This window comes from Crocodylus siamensis, chromosome 4 (genome assembly GCF_052110815.1).
Source record: "Crocodylus siamensis isolate JL-2025a chromosome 4, ASM5211081v1, whole genome shotgun sequence".
Lineage (NCBI taxonomy): Eukaryota > Metazoa > Chordata > Crocodylia > Crocodylidae > Crocodylus > Crocodylus siamensis.
In genome coordinates, this window is record NC_143398.1 from 238,306,891 (window position 1) to 238,323,123 (window position 16,233).

The 16,233-nt window shown below is 44.7% G+C and overlaps 1 protein-coding gene across 6 annotated transcripts in view; it reads left to right on the top strand.

Moving 5' to 3' along the window:
* MYLK (myosin light chain kinase) overlaps nt 1-16,233 on the top strand; it is a 346,647-nt gene that overhangs the window by 201,799 nt on the left and 128,615 nt on the right. For all 6 annotated transcript variants that reach the window (XM_090045981.1, XM_090045986.1, XM_090045983.1 and 3 more), the window contains 3 exons: nt 11,480-11,617; nt 12,825-13,022; nt 14,246-14,492. In XM_090045981.1, coding sequence (XP_089902107.1) covers nt 11,480-11,617; nt 12,825-13,022; nt 14,246-14,492 — 583 coding nt within the window. The remainder of the gene's footprint in view (nt 1-11,479; nt 11,618-12,824; nt 13,023-14,245; nt 14,493-16,233) is intronic.

Here is a 16,233-nt window from a genome sequence, read left to right on the forward strand (position 1 = left end):
CACCTGCCTTCTGGTCCACCTTCGAACTGGGAGGCACCACACAGGCCAGATACAGACCACAGGTCTCCTTGTGGACTGGATATGGACCCAGTGGCAGTGGGGTAGGTCGCAGCAGCAGCAGGGGAAGCAGCAGCATGGAGCATAACACAGCTGTCACCTGTGTCCCCTTCCCCTTGCCCCACCAGTTGCCATCACTAGTAGGGCAGCAGCCCCAGGTGTCAATTGGAGGAAGGGGAAGGAGAAAGATGGCAGCTGCTTCCACAGCCACACTGGAGGTGCCAGTAGCCGGATGTCACTGCTGCCCCATGCATCGTCATTGTTCCAGGTACCCAGCTTCCCTGTTGCATCACTGGCCAACGTGTACCCTCTGAGGGGCTTTATAGGTGGTACCAAGCTCTGTCCCCACTTATGCTGGCCCTTCCAGGAGCCCTGCAGGCCAGATCTAGCCTGCAGGCTGCATGTGTGACCCTTCTGGTTTAGAAGGAGGGTTGTGCCGATGGAAGAGGGGTTAGAGCATTCAGAGTGTAGCACCAGGTCAGCCGCGCAGTTAAGGTACATCCTCATGGATCAGTATTTAAATGCGGCTTTCCATTTGGCACAAGCAGCTGCAGACCCAGTTGATAGTCAGCATACACAATGGGAGTTGGGTTTCTAAAGGATGCTGTCAGATAATTAGACTTTGAACTACCATTGCAAAATTGCAGGCCAAGCTGAATCCTCACTTAAAAATAAATTGTCCATAATTGCTTAAAGCCCACAGAGCCCTAATTATTTTGGGGCCAGTTCTAACCAAACTTGCAAGCTTTACAACTCTGGCAGAGAGTGTTTTAACCACATGAATTTAGGTCTAACACAGAAAATCACTTTCTGAGAAGAAACAAAAAAGCCAGACAAGATGAATGTCCTCATATCAGTTTTCTGTTTAATCAGCCCCCTTTTTATTTTGGGTTGACAGCTCTGTTAATCTGAGAATTGCAAGCAGCTGGAGATATTTATGTTGGAAATCGGCAGGGAGGTGGAACTTCTTGCAAAGCTTCCTCCTTTCCTGCTGAAAGCCGGGCAGTCTGCTTCCCAATTCAGACTTTCTACATGTACCTCTGTCACTCTCAGAGAGATGGAAGCAGAAGCTGCTGCTTCAGTCCCTAGGTTTGCTCGCAAGAAGCACTTTTGGAGTTAAGTCTTCTTCTCAGCTCAGTTCATTAGCCTTTGAGCCAAAATGTTATTTAAACACCATAAATGGACAATGTTGTGGAGAGAGTCCTTTCTGCACAGTTCAGGCTAGGCATCCTTGCCATATGATTTTGGCAAGCAGATGCCTCTGGCATGTCTCTTATAAGGACTAAACAGGAGGTTTGCTGGGCTAGAAGCACAAGGCAGCGTATATTTTAAGCTTCACCAGTCCTGGACTGCAAGGATATGTCTACATGGCACAGTACAGTGCTGTGTGAGGAAGCCTGAACTACCACAGGCACCAGGAAAGTTATAGCTGTATTAACATGGCCCTCTACCCTGGCTAATTTTCCCTGCTCCGCAGCGGGGCTAAGTCATCTGAGCAGAGCACTGTGCTAATGATTCTGGGACCTGTGCGGGCTCAGGTTTCTCTGCACAGCACTGCATATCGATACTGGGGACACAGGTCTCATGCTCAACCTGGGAGGTAACGAGCACCCTGAGATCCCAGGGATTTTGGTGGGGATTAACAGCACTCTGGATCTCAGAGGAAATGAAAAACCCTATATATGCATATTTAGTTCTGTCTTAGAGACCTGAGGGGAGAAGGGGCATTCGTCACCAGGACAGGCTGGTGGGTCTTTTCTTGGCATCTTATTTCCTTCAGGAGTCAGTGGCCACAACTTCAGAAGAAAGGTATCTTCAGATGTTTCATGCTAACTGTGCCATTCTTTCCTGAACTGAGTTAGTGAATATTTTCCAGCTTGTTCTCAGAAATATTAAGGGTGATAGCTGCACTAAGGAGCACTGCTCACTGAGGATGGATGCCTGGCCTGCAGTCAATGGCAAAATGCCCTTTGCTTTGAGTGGGGCCAAGATCTAATTCCCTCATTGTATTCATGGGTGACTTTTAGATCTCATGTCAGGCTGAAGGAAGAAGGCTGCTTTCCTTGTAGTTTGGGGTGCATCCCCAAGGGGTGCAAAAGCTTCTCTTTTACCTCAGAGTAGTTTGTACCCACAAAAATTAAACAAAAGGACCCAAATGTGAGTTCTTGCTTCTCTCAACTATTCGGATTTCTGCTCAACGTTTAAACAGGGTTGCTCTGTATTAGAATTATTGGTTCCCCGGGACTCACAGGGTAAAAAGAAAGGCAAAAGTATACTGTTTTGTTCCTGAAGTCAGCTAAAGGGACTCTAAATATACCTGGGGAATAGAACAGAGTCTGAAAGAGTCATTTACACACATTCATTTTGTAAAGTAGGGCCATAATTTTAACAGTGGACAGCAGCTGGCAACCTTTTCAGGTTGCAGGCCAGAATGAACCAACTTGGATCAGAGGCAGGTAGACCCGTGGGTAGATACTGGGACCTGGCTACTACCACTGCCACTGCTTCCCATTGCTGGTGCTGTCTGCTGCCAAAGCACCATGTCTGTGGGTCCCATCTGGTCTGCAGACCGTAGGTTGCTGAGCCCTGTACTAGGAGATAGATTCCCTTTGCGAGGATTGAGGTAGAAAGCAGAATATGGGCATTTTTAATATTAAGAATGCTGTGAGCTGCAAAATATATTCGTGAGGGTGATGGTGAGTGAAGCCAAACTCATGGTTTTGAGAGAGAGCCTCCCCCACGCCACACACACACACTTCTGGAGTCCTGCAAAGATCATTTCTCATCTAGTCCTTTCTGACATCTTTATGCAGCCACTAGCTGAACTGATCAAATGGCATGGACTCCAAGCATTAGCAGATGACAGGAAGCCCTGCCTACCTTTAGCCAGATAGGACTAAGGTTATCACTGCTGCAGCTTGGCTCATGGATGTGGAACAGCTGAAAGAAGCATGTCCTAAGTAAGTTAGAAGTGACATTGGTGGGCAGAGTAAAGAGCTGGCAGCTACAGTGCAGTCTCCTTTAGTTGAAGATGCTCATCCACAGTCAATCAGTGTAGTATAGGAGTTTTGGTTTTCTTGCTGATCCTCAGCTCTTGCATAGCAGCATGCGTGACCAGTGCTTTTCATCATTTCTGGACTACCACCAGGAAATGCCCGAGTAGGCACTGCTCTGAAATCGTTTATCCACTCCATCAGATAGCCGGACTACAGCAGTTTCCCTGGGCATGACACCTTCAGCACTTAGCAGACTCCAGCTAATGCAGACTGCAGTAACTCATCTCTTCAACAAGGCAGGTGCATCAGACCGTGGTCTTTGCTCTTTGCACTGACTTCCCACAGCATTTCGAATTAATTTCAAGTCCCTGTCTTCAGGTCACTCCCTGGCCTGGCTTATCTCAAAGTCCTCCTTAAGCTCTGGAATGAAGACCATGGTGGACAGGTAAATTTCTCTGATGAAATGGAACTTTCTGCAATGATGATAAAGTCTCCTCTGTTAGGAGATAGCGTTCCTGTAGGGGCTGGTCTGAGCTTGGGGAATGACGTCTCCTAGGAACTAAGGACTATGGCAGTCCTCCCCTCCATTCCAGGTGTAGACCTTTCATCTTGTCTTCGCTAATATTAAAAAATCCCTGTAGACCCAAGACTCTCCTGCACATGTTTCTCCTCATGGGGAGAGGACAAGGGAAGAAACAGCATGTCACATGTTAGTCCCATTGCTTAGTGTCCACCTAGGAAGTGCTCAGATACCAGCATGCTAGCTGTGGTACAAGAGTCAGTGTAGACTAGAATAGATAACTGTCTAGCTCAGGGGTGCTCAACCCCCAGCCTGTGGGCCAAATCTGGCCTGCAGAGCCATGGCATCTGGCCCATGGGGCTCCCCATGGATTGGGAAATTTGACAGTTGGGAGAGTAATGGTAATTAATACAGCCACCGACCCCACTGGCAAGTCCCCAAGCACCAAAGCCAGATCAGGGCCATGCCCATCCTCTCGCCACACATGTGACCATATTGGGGCAGGCCATGTGCCCTACTCCCTGCACAGTTCCACCATGCAACTGGATTTAGGCCACACTGCTCCCTGCCTCCCTCTCTGTGACTGGATTGGGCCCCACCACGCCACTCTGTGGGCCAGATTGGGCCCAGCAGCTGGATCTGGCCCATGATCCAATCAGGCATTGCCTATCCAGCCTGCAGGGCAAAACCAATTGTTCACTACTGGTCTAGTTAACTGTTTTGTCTAGAAATAAAGTGGGACCTGGCAGAATCTCTCAACACCTCCCATGTTTAAAAGGGACTGGACCTGGATCCAGACCCACACCATAATCCTTGCCTTTTTAATATCAGATCTAGGATCCAAGAAACTCTAGTCTGATTAATAATGCTTTTTTCTCACGTATATCTTAGAAGAAAGACTATTTTTGCATGTTTTTTCCATTAAACTAATGTCTGAATTGTGTGTATTTATAGATACGTATATATATATATATATATATATATATATATATATATAGATATATACACACATACATACACACACACACAGTATGTGTATATATATATAAACAGGCATGTGATAAATTAACTCATACAGTGCAGCATGAATTTCCCATAAACTTTCTCCTTTTTAACTGCTAGGCATATTCATGGCATAGTATGTAAATGCTCATTAATAAGCAATAATATAACTCAGTTTACCCTTCTGCAATAATAATTACAGTTGTATCCAAGCTACAAGGTTCTGAGACAGAACCAGACTTTCCTGAAGTTTAAGTGTGTTGTGGCTTGGTCCCATAGCTAATAATAAGTGTCTATAAAAAATTTCCAACTTAGAGAGGTTAAACTAATGAAAAGTAATTTTGAGATCCCAGAGCAAAAGAGGTGATACAATTGTTAGTCATTATTTAACATTATAGCCAGTTATATAGAGACAATAAAGCATCAATATAGTAGTGAGAGTGGAGTGAACATGGTGTCAATGATTTAAGCCCACAAAGAAATGAGGGCAGAGCAGAAATTGAATAGCTGTGCATCAACGGCAGTTCATCTCCTTGTGCTGTTCCAAACAGGCTGGGAATCCTGTCTTTTTAGTAGGAAGTTGCAGGATTAGAAGTGTTCTTAACCTCCGTGGATGTGATGCACTCAGTGGCCACTTCTTTTCAGAAACACTGGATTGGACACCCATTGGAGTCACCTTTTCTAAGAAAAAGTGAACCCTTGGGGGTTAGGAAACTGTGGGGAAAACACAGAATAGTGTAAAATGCATGTGGTTATAGAATATAGCCTTTTAATGCTTCCTTTTTGTATTCCTAAATGTCTAGCCTTAGTACTGTGTTCTGTTGGCTGATAATCGTGGAGTCTCCCAGTTTCTCACTGACCTCTGCATCCTATTACTTACTATTTCCCAAAGATTTTAAGTTTTAACATCAGAAGGAAAAGGAAAACTGCAGGAATTGTACAACTTACTTTGTTTTTTAAAAAGTCTATCCTAATGTTTTTGCCTTTTTTTCACAAAAAACATGAGATGCCATTTGTTTAAGCAGGATCCACACAAGGTAAATTGAACATCCATGTGTTTGAACCTCGAGAAACTTTTGTGTATTTTAATGTAAATTAGGAAAATACTTTGTGTAGCCCTGCAAAACTAGTACAAAGCCATAACGTGTTTGAGTGCAGTATACGATAGCTTTGAATTACTGTATGCAGAGATGATCCCAGCAGGGTGCAGGGCCCCGCCCCCCATCCCATGGCACACGTACGCTGGGGAGTGAATGCCCCAGCACACCAGACATGGTGGGACTGGTAGCAGCTAGAACAGGCAAAGACTGGCCAACCCACCAGGCCTCTCCACCCAGCTCTGTGGGGGCCCCCAAAGCGCAGGACCTGGGGCAATTGCTCCAATTCACCCCCCTGGGACAGCCCTGGCTGTATATCAGTGGTTCTTATTGTTGCTAGACTGCAGGCGCCTCTCATTAGACTCTAGGCACCACAAGCTCTTAGCTTTCACTCATTTCTTGACTATAGAAAAAATTATAGAGCAAATCTGCTGCAAAGAACTCAGAAAAGCAGGTTTTGACAATCTAAATTCCTATTTGAAATGGCTTGATTTATCAGCTGTGAGGGTTTGCACACTTAACAGCTCTAATATTGTGTAGCACCCTTTGAAAGGATCTTATGGCACCCTAGGGTGCTGCGGCACCTTGGTTGAGAATCACTGCTGTATGTAGCATCAGCTTACCAAAAGAGGAATCAATGCACTACAGTAGAAATGGATAACAATTAAGGCGTGTTACGTAGGTATAGTAGTCCTCAAAACAGTTGTCAGCAGATCCATTTCGTTTTCCTGAGCACAATTAAAATGTGAGGTCTTGTGTTGCTTCTGGAGTGCATGTTGCATGAAATAAGCAGTCCTATATTTCTTGCATAAATGCTGCTTTGCCCGACAGATCCTTCTTACAATTTAGCATTTGGCCTTTTTAACTTAAGTCACTTTCACTGTCAGCACACAGTATTTGGCACGAATAGTATAAAATCAGAGGCATTAATCTTTTTAAAATCTATTTTGTGAGCATTGTGTATGTTTGAAGACAGTAATTCCTGGTTGCTATGGAACCAGCCTTTTTACCAGCGTATTTTTCTTGTGCTCTACCCAAGATTCATGTGAATGGGGAAAACTAATCACCTTAGCCATGGCTGCTTTTTTCATTTTCCCCTATAGCACCTGTGTAATTAGCAGCTTTACAGGCAATTCTGTACAAGTTTCATTAATGCTAACCAGCTTTCTTATATATCACTTTTCCAAGGAGAGCGGGCATCAGAAAACAGTGTCATTTCCACTAATAAGCATAATACAGTATATTGTGGAAAATGGAGATGGGGGAATCATTCAAGATAAGCTGAAAAGGCCAACCGTTACTCTTGTAAAGAGTAGATTGAATCAGACAGAATGCCTCTGTTTTGGTACATACTTTATTTGTAAGGATGACGATGTTCTCAGAGTGGTTATGATATACACATGTGCCTTTGTCTCTGCACCTGAAAGGATCCTGCTAAACTTTTGGAAGCTTTTCTTTGCTGATCAACATCAATTTTCCTGTCGATCGTTAAGGTAAAATGGGATGCTGACACACCCCTCTGGATTTCCCCCTGTGGTGGTAACACTCTTCAGGTTCTTAAAATATCTTCCCCCTTTCAATTCTTTTCTAAGGAGGACCTGGGAAACTGTATGCCAGTTAGTCTTACCTCAATCCTAGGCAAGCTGTTTGAGAAAATTATCCTGGCACATGTCCACGAGGGGCCAGCGGGGGAGATTATGCTTAGGGGCAACCATCACGGGTTCATCAGTGGCAGGTCATGTTGGACGAACCTGGTGCCTTCTAGGACCAGGTCACCAAATCCTTAGACGCAGAGGTAGCAGTGGACATCATCTTCCTGGACTTTCGGAAGGCCTTCGACACTGTCTCTCACCCCGTTCTCATTAAGAAACTGGGGGCTGTGGTGTCGACACCCACACAGTCAATTGGGTCTCCACCTGGCTGCAGGGCTGCACCCAGAGAGCGGTGGTGGATGGGTCATTTTCGACCTGGAGGGATGTGGGCAGTGGGGTCCCCCAGGGCTCGGTCCTCGGGCCCACACTGTTCAACATCTTCATCAGGGACTTGGATGAGGAGGTAAAAAGCACCCTGTTCAAATTTGCTGATGACACTAAGATGTGGGGGGATGTGGGCACACTAGAAGGGAGGAATAGGCTGCAATCAGACCGAGACAGGTTACAGGGGTGGGCGGGTGAGAGTAGGATGGGATTCAGCACTGACAAGTGCAAAGTGATGCACCTAGGGAGGAACAACCAGCACCATACCTACAGGCTGGGGAACTCCCTTCTTGTCAGTACAGAGGCGGAAAGGGATCTGGGGGTCATCATTGACTCCAAGAAGAACACAGGCCGGCAGTGTGGGGCACGGTCAGGAAGGCCAACCACACCTTGTTGTGCATCCACAGATGCATCTCGAGCAGGGCCAAGGAGGTGATGCCCCCCCTCTATGCGGCACTGGTCAGGCCGCAGCTGGAGTACTGCATCCAGTTCTGGGCGCCGCACTTCAAGAGGGAGGTGGACAACATGGAGAGGGTCCAGAGGAGGCCACAAGCATGATCGGGGGCAGCAGGACAGGCCCTACGAGGACAGGCTACAGGACCTGAACCTGTTCAGCCTCCACAAGAGAAGGCTGAGGTGGGATCTAGTGGCCTGTTACAAACTAGTCAGGGGGGATCAGCAGGCACCGGGGAAGTCCCTGTTCCCCCGAGCACTGCCAGGAGTGACCAGGAATAACGGTCACAAGCTGGCAGAGGGTAGATTTAGGCTAGGTATCAGAAGGCACGACTTCACGGTCAGGGCGGCTAGGATCTGGAACCAACTTCCAAGAGAAATGGTGCTGGCCCCTACCCTGGGGGTCTTTAAGAGGAGAACTAGAGCCTTGCTGGGGTCGTTTGACCCCAGTACTCTTTCCTGCCATGGCAAGGGGTCAGACTAAATGATCTTCTAAGGTCCCTTCCGACCCTAGAAGCTATGAAACTATGAAACTAATTTCTGCATAGTTTAACTTCATTTTGATAGGTGAAATGCTCCTGTGTTCAGAGATTGGCCCAAGGCTAAGTCCAGCCCTACGAGTTCTTTCTAAGTATTATTTCTGAGGCTTTTAAGCAGCAGTTGGATCTGGTGTTGGTCATCTGCACTTCTCCTTTCATGTTCAGCATTGCCCAGTTGCTAGATTAAATTGTTCTGAAAGAGCAAACCCTTGGGCCCACATTGCCCTCAGTAGGGCTCCAGTTTGGTGCAGGATTATTCAGCTAGAACAAGCTTGCAGAAATCAGGGACCAAATTGAAATCACTCTTGTAATGGAGGCATTCAGTTCTTTTTAATGATTTGCTCGTCCCCTCTGTTGCAATCTCCCTTTAGTGTTTATATGGAAGCAGGTTTTTTATGGAACAATTGGTTTTATTCCAGCACATTAAACATGCATTTTTGTGGCATGCTCTTGGAGGAGTTAACATTGCTGACAGATTCCTTTCTAGGGTTGTTTTTCTTCAGTTCCTTCAGCAGTGATGACCCCAAATTTTCTAAATATTTTGGGGCCATGCACAGTATAGCTTGTTCCTTGATAAAAGGCCAGAAACCCAGGGATTTAGATGTGTACCGAACTACATTTAGATGTGTATAGAATTGAAGACATACGTAGTTCAGTAAAGTGAAAAGTCCCCTTGTGTCTCAGTATGTAGCGTTATCAGTTATGATCCTATTTTCTGTCCACCTCTTTTTCTTTGCTTGTCCCTTCCCTTTTGGTCTATCTCCTTCCTTCTCTCTGTAAAATGTTGCCTTGATGAAAGGGGATTACAGAAGTGCTATTATTTTTTTAATGTCACCTTTGATCTCTCTTTTCACCTTTTCTCTGCCCTATTTCTTTCTTCTGCTTTCCTCCCTCCCTTTCTTATTGTCATTTTCCCCCTTTTATGGCTTGCTACTTCTTTTCAGATCTGTTTCCTTTCTGGGGGGTTGCTGCAGAGAGAAAAAAAGAGGTAGGATCCAATAGTGCAGCCATTCTCTCTAGCATTCTCCAGGAGTGAAAAATGAAGGGCGGGAGAAACTGAGCCACTCTCATCACTGGAGATGGACCGGGCCCAAATTTTGACCATTTCACTTGTGCAGCGTCTGTCATGCTACAGATTGATACTGTCGCAAACTCAGAGCTGGACATATCCAGCACAGTGGGAAGTTAATCCCATTAAGCTGATCAGCAATACCTAGCTCAATTCCCACATTTCGTGTCTCACAGGTTCCATACCTTCCTAGCCAGGCCCATGGAAAGAACGCTTTAAGCCCTTGGGCCATTTCTGCTAAAAAAAAAAAAAAGAGACCTCTGCTAGAGGAAAATGCCGGTCTGCTCTGCTTCCAAAGTTAGATCGCACACAAAGAGTGAATGAGTTGGAAATTGTCCTCGGGTCAGCTCAACAAGCTCCCTTCAAAAGTGCTCCATTCTGTTCTCCCTATTTCCCTGGCTTGTTGGGGGCTGCTCTACCCCACTCCAGCACACTGCATTACTGTAGTATTATTTCAAGTGGCTTGTTACACACCAGTAAAAATCTTCAAGGAGGGGGAAGTTGGCCAAAGCTTTTGTGATGGGAACGGATGAGGGGAAGTTGTTTTGACTGATAGTCAGCCAAGCCTCTGCTTGGCGCTGTGCAAGGGAACACAGTCTCTGCCATCAGTGAGCTCACAGATTCAGGCAGCAAGCGTATCCAAATGCCTGACAAGTATTTTATGACTCGTTGCACTTGTCCTGATCACTCTTGGCTCTTTTGAGTGATTAGGCAGATGCACTTACCCCGTGTGATGGATCTAGCCAAATAAAGTAGCCTCACACCATGTGAAACCCTTCAGCTGGCTATACTATAACAGGTAGTAGGAGTCTCCTACCAAAGCTGGATTTTTTTAAAGAACAAATAATTTTTAACTACTGAATCCTAAAATGATGCTAAGCACAGCTCAGGCTGCCAGACATGAACTGATCATCTCTGGGCTTGTGAAGGAAACCTCCCCATCATGACACCAGTAGCAGGCTGTAGTACAGGAAAGGGTTGTGAAGTTGATTGCACTCCTCTAATCCATTTGGTACTGGCAGGCCACCAGGCTCAATGAATTGTAGTTCGATTCGGTATGGCAAATCCCATGTTTCAGCGAGTTTAAAGTTTTAACTCATGGGTCATGAGAGTAGCTACTTGTATTAAATCTTTTTAAAACTTTTCATGTGCACTCATGAAAGGAACTGGATTATCAGCTGCAGAGCCCAAAGCTCTCTGCATGAGGACAGGAGTGTTAAGAAAAATAAGGGCAAATGTCTTTGTCCTATCCTGAAACAAACCTCAGCTCTGAGGAGATTCTCCCAATGGGAGGACAGTTAGGTCTCCATTAATACTCAGAGAAGAGATGTAACCATACAGGCAGCCCCCGCTTAGCGCTCTTAATTGGTTCCTGAAAAACCGGACATTAAGCAAAATGAGTGTTAAGCAAAACTGAAAGTATTTGGTGACCCAAGATGGCAACTGCAATTGCTTTCAATGACCCAAGATGGCAACCGTGAGCGTTAGAATGAAACTCGCTGAGCACTAAATGCAATCGGGTATCAATTTAAAATGAGTGTTATAGCGAAATAGCACTAAGCGAAACAATGTTAAGTGAGGGTTGCCCAAATTGGTAGTGGTTTGTGACGTGTTTATCTGAGCGTTGGGAGCTGAGCTAAGATCTCAGAATGAAGTTAACTCAAGCCTCAGAGCAGCTTAAATTAAGTAGGGGGGTGTTCCCAAAATAAAATAGGAAGATGAATATTAAAAATTAAAATAGGAAGATAACTATTTTATTCTCTTTCACAGAAAAAAAAAGCAGCTCAAAAGTGGAAGGCACACAGGCCATCCAGCCTAACAAGAATTTTGCACCAGTCTTCCTGAAAGGTCTGACTGACCTCAAGGTAATGGATGGAAGTCAAGTCATAATGACCGTGGAGGTATCAGGTAAGGAGCCCAGGTACCAACATTATTGAAAAGAAAAGCCCTTAGATGCTAGACCACCAAATCACTAAACCATGCAGTGCTTTCCTTTGTGCTTCCAGGAACCGATTTTAATAAAGCAAAAAACTGGGTCATCTTGATCAACCTTCAGGGTGAGTGAACACTGCCTTTTGTTGGTGTGTTCAGACCTGTAGAAGGGCCCTTTTATTGGAATAATAAGCTAGGTAATAGCAAATTCTTATTGTCAAAATGTCATTAAGTCTAGACAAGACTGAAGTGTTGTCTACTGCTATAAGATTAGTGCTGTAGAAGATGGAGCGGTCCTGCAGTGAAGTGTGGTAGCACAAATCTTTGACCACAACCTTGTGTTCAGAGTCCATAAAAATCACTTTCCATCCTACCCCACCTTACTTTTTATGAGCTCTACTGAATCAAACTACAAATGACTCCATGTTATGTAGTACCAGGTCTGGGCATTAATGTCGCTGGAAGATGAACTTGCAAACAATGTGATTCCCTAACTTGTGTTCAGCAGTACGTTAGTACTCCAGGGGTCCAATTAATAGTGGTCCAGTTAATAGGCATAAAGCACTATTTGTTATGAGTGAAGGTATTGCAGTCTGGCACTATACTGTACCTTTAAAAACAATGAAAGAAAACCAGCCTAGCATCCCTTGGCTTAAGTTTTCCAGTTGCAACAATTTTGCCTTTCATAAGAATTAGAATAGGTGATTAGCAAAGACAGCCTTGTGAGAAAGAGATCTTACTGTGCTTTGTGCTCCTTTTGGGAACCTCAGCAAGAAGCTTGCAACCCAGTTTTTTCTGGTGTCCACCTGCCTCTGCTACTTCCCTACATGAAGCCACCACCCTTTCTTCTCTGAACACACAGGTTATTTTGGCTTGAGTTTGGTGGGGGAGGGAGCAGACACAAATTCAGATTTGCAAATGGATCCTGTTTTGATGCTGATCTCAAGCCATAAACTGAAAAGGAGGCAGGGAGAAAAATACAACAGGCTGATCTATATTTAAGTAGAACCTCATTTCAAAATATTCCAAGAGTTATGACCACCCCTCAACACAGAGAGGAATCAGTGGGATTTGTGCCTGCCTGTGCCAAAGCTGAAGTTAGTCTCGTCTGAGATCTGAAAAGGCAGATAACCCCACTTCTGTTTTCAGTCATGTTGATGCCTTTTTCTTTTGCTTTGCTCAGCAAACCCCCCACCCGAAATTATCTGGCTGCACAATGGGAAAGAAATCCAGGAAACAGAAGATTTTCACTTTGAGAAGAAAGGCAATGAGTACAGCCTGTACATCCAGGAGGTATTTCCTGAGGACACAGGCAAATATACTTGTGAAGCCTGGAATGACTTAGGAGAAACACAGACTCATGCAACTTTGACTGTCCAAGGTATGAAGCTGAAAGTGCTCCTATCCATAAGTATGGGAAGAACATAAAGACTATATATGCTGGAGGAGGGCCTATTCAAAATAAAATAGCGTATGCATAAGTTGTGTTAAGGAGGATGCTGTGAGCTCTCAGGACTCAGCTAAGAGAAGTACTGAGCAGAAGCAGTTCCTCTGTTTTCACTCTGAAATGTCCCATCACTATGTAAAAGACCCCATTCTGGTAGCTTAATCTGAGGACTGCACAAATACTGTTATATCCTATTCAGGTTATAATTATTGAGGCCCATTTAGCTGTGGACTTAATGTAAACCATTTTAATGCTAGTTTTCTTTCTAATTATAAAGCTTCAGGCATTTTGAAAACCTGCCCAGGAGCCAGGCATTCTGCCTTCTTTTATTATTAGCACCATAAAAATAATTGAGGAGTGGCTGATATCCACCATTTCAAAACAACTGCATGCAGAAAGCCTTTGAAAGCATAGGGAAGGACGTGCCTCACATAGGGGCATAGGGCTTCTAGCTGCACCCATCTCCATCTCTTCTAAAGAAGAAATCAGGCATACAGCATAGTGAGCTAGCAACATCTTGGCTTTTCATCTTGGCGTGCCTCTGACTAGTCGTTATGCGAGCAAGATGTTCATTCATTCTCTCTCCATGGTTAGAGGGAACTGTGTGACTGTGTGAGTAGGCATCCGTGGAGAGGAGCTGGGGTAGTTGCTCTTCTCTTTGCGGTCTGGCCTGATGCTGGCTTCACACTGCTCCTGTTGGGTTCAGCCTCATGGTTTGGGCTTTTACACTGACTCATAAGAGCCTTTTTAGGGGTTATAACACTGTGCTGCCCGCCAGCAAACCCTCACCTGCCCTTGACTTGCCCTTCCCACCCTCCTGATCCACATTAGCCGAGAAAAACATCCTCAGCTCTCCATGTAGGGCTGTTTTAACATCTCTTTGCATGTCCCTTATTATGGGCTTGGATCTGGCCAAGAAAGTATGATACAACTGATTAGTATCAGTAGCCTATTAATAGGAGCTACTCACAAAGATAAAGCCTGGCTGAGTTGTCAAATTAAAAGATTATTCCATGAAGTATGCAAAATAACCTTGCTCCTCCATGGGTGTTTTGCATGCACTATTGTTCATTTGCTAATGGCATCCATGCCTGGATGTTTCTTTTGCTAATTATTATTTCTGAGTCCTGCATGGCTCCTGTGTTTGTGTGTTGCAGAACCTCAGGATGGTATTCAACCCTGGTTCATCAGCAAACCCAGATCAGTGACAGCAGCTCCAGGGCAAAACGTCCTCATCTCCTGTGCCATTGCTGGAGACCCATTCCCCACAGTTCACTGGCTTAAAAACGGACAGGAAATAAAGCCCGGGACAGGATGTGAGGTGCTTCAAAATGAAGATATCTTCACCCTGGTTTTGAGGAATGTGCAGCCCCGTCATGCTGGGCAGTATGAAATCCATCTCAGGTATGTTCACCACAGAACGAATACCTTTGTTCCCTTATTGTGGTGCAGGCTTTTCTCCCCCACCACCCAAACATTTATTGTGTACTTATCTTCAGCTCCTACTGCCCAGCTCTCTGCTCCTGTTCCCTCCTTGAACAATGCAGGAGTGCCCTGCTTCCATTTACTTCTTCCTCCCTGAAACCCGAGGTCAAGAACAGAAGCCTCAGCTCTCCTGAGAACCACACTCCACTGCCCACTGGCCTGTTGCCTTGGCTGGTGCTGCCCTGGGTGAATGAGAAGTGTTCCCTGCCATCAGCATGTTTTGCTGCTGCCATCTTCCCCATTGGTTTCTGGCCTGATGGGCAAGGGGGGGTACCGTGGTTCAGGTGGGTGACCGAGAGGTCTGTTCCTATATTGACCTGTGTCATCTTAAGAAGTCATTTAGTCCTTTAATACAACTCTTTGCCAAGTGTTAATGGGGTTCAGTTAATGTTAGTAAAGTGGTTTATGATCCTTGGACAGAAGTGTAAAGTAATAATTGTGGTAGGAATGAAGGAGCTAAGACCTTGTGACAAGTGAAGAGACTCCATTAAAGCTGGGATGGAAGGGGAGGAGGAAGGGGTGCATTGGAAAGAGGAACCAAGAAAAGGTCAGAGGAAAAGGATGGAACATTTCCTTTTTAGATGCTGAAAAGCCAACCTTCCTTGCAGCATAGTAAAAGGCAATAGGCATTACTAATCAGAGATGTCATGGCCCTGCTGATTTACAGTGCTCACTGTCCACCCTATATGGCATCTTACTGGATTTGTTTTTAATGAGCCCAGCATTTTATGGGAACAACCTTGCCATGAAAGGTCATTCCACACATTTATAACATACCACATGGGAGAGGTTTCCCAACATCTCTGAAATATCTGAATATTAATTTGGAGCGCGAATTGCCTCCTCGTGATCTCTGTTAAGCTCAGGCAGTGTGCTTCATTGCTTTTGTTATTTAAGAAAATCTGTGCCCCTGTCAATCCCCTAAAACCCTGGAGGATGCTTTTATAAATTCTCTAAGACCTACCTTTTATACAGTCTGGTGATCTTCAGAGCTGGTATAAATTTTTGCTGTTTCCTTGGCTCAGATAAACTACCTCTTTTTTTACCCTGTGATAATGAGGATCTGGCCTGGATACATATTTCCTGTATGATCTGGACCAACTTAGTTCTGCAATTTTAGATGGCTTTTTTCTATACAGTTTACTGTACTTACATGTATTGCCTTATTTGGTTAAATTTAGTGACTTTATTAAAATTTATTTAAGCAACATGGACATTTGGGTCTTAGACACTGTGGAAAAAAATTATCTTCTCTTTTTGTTCCATATACAACCTTTTTAGTCTATACTGACTTGGAGACAATTTAGGCATGAACTGTCCACTTCTTCGGATTTGCTTTCAAAATATTTGTATGAAACTTCAATTCCACTTGCTCTTCCATGGGAGGTATTTTTTTCTGCTATAAACAAGACAATTTTGTTTGATGTACTTCAGTTCAGAGATCCAAATCATAAGCTGTGCTTTGCTTGCTCTCTGACAAATACTCATGCCTCTTTATCCTTAAGTTAGCAGGACATTTTGTCATAATCTAACTCAGTTAGCCATCAGATCAAAGGCTTTTGTTCTTCGCGTTTGTCTTTCTGACAAAACCACATATACAATTACTTGATCAGCCCTCTGTGAGCTCAGTTATCGATTGTGAAGCTGTAAAGTCCTAGTC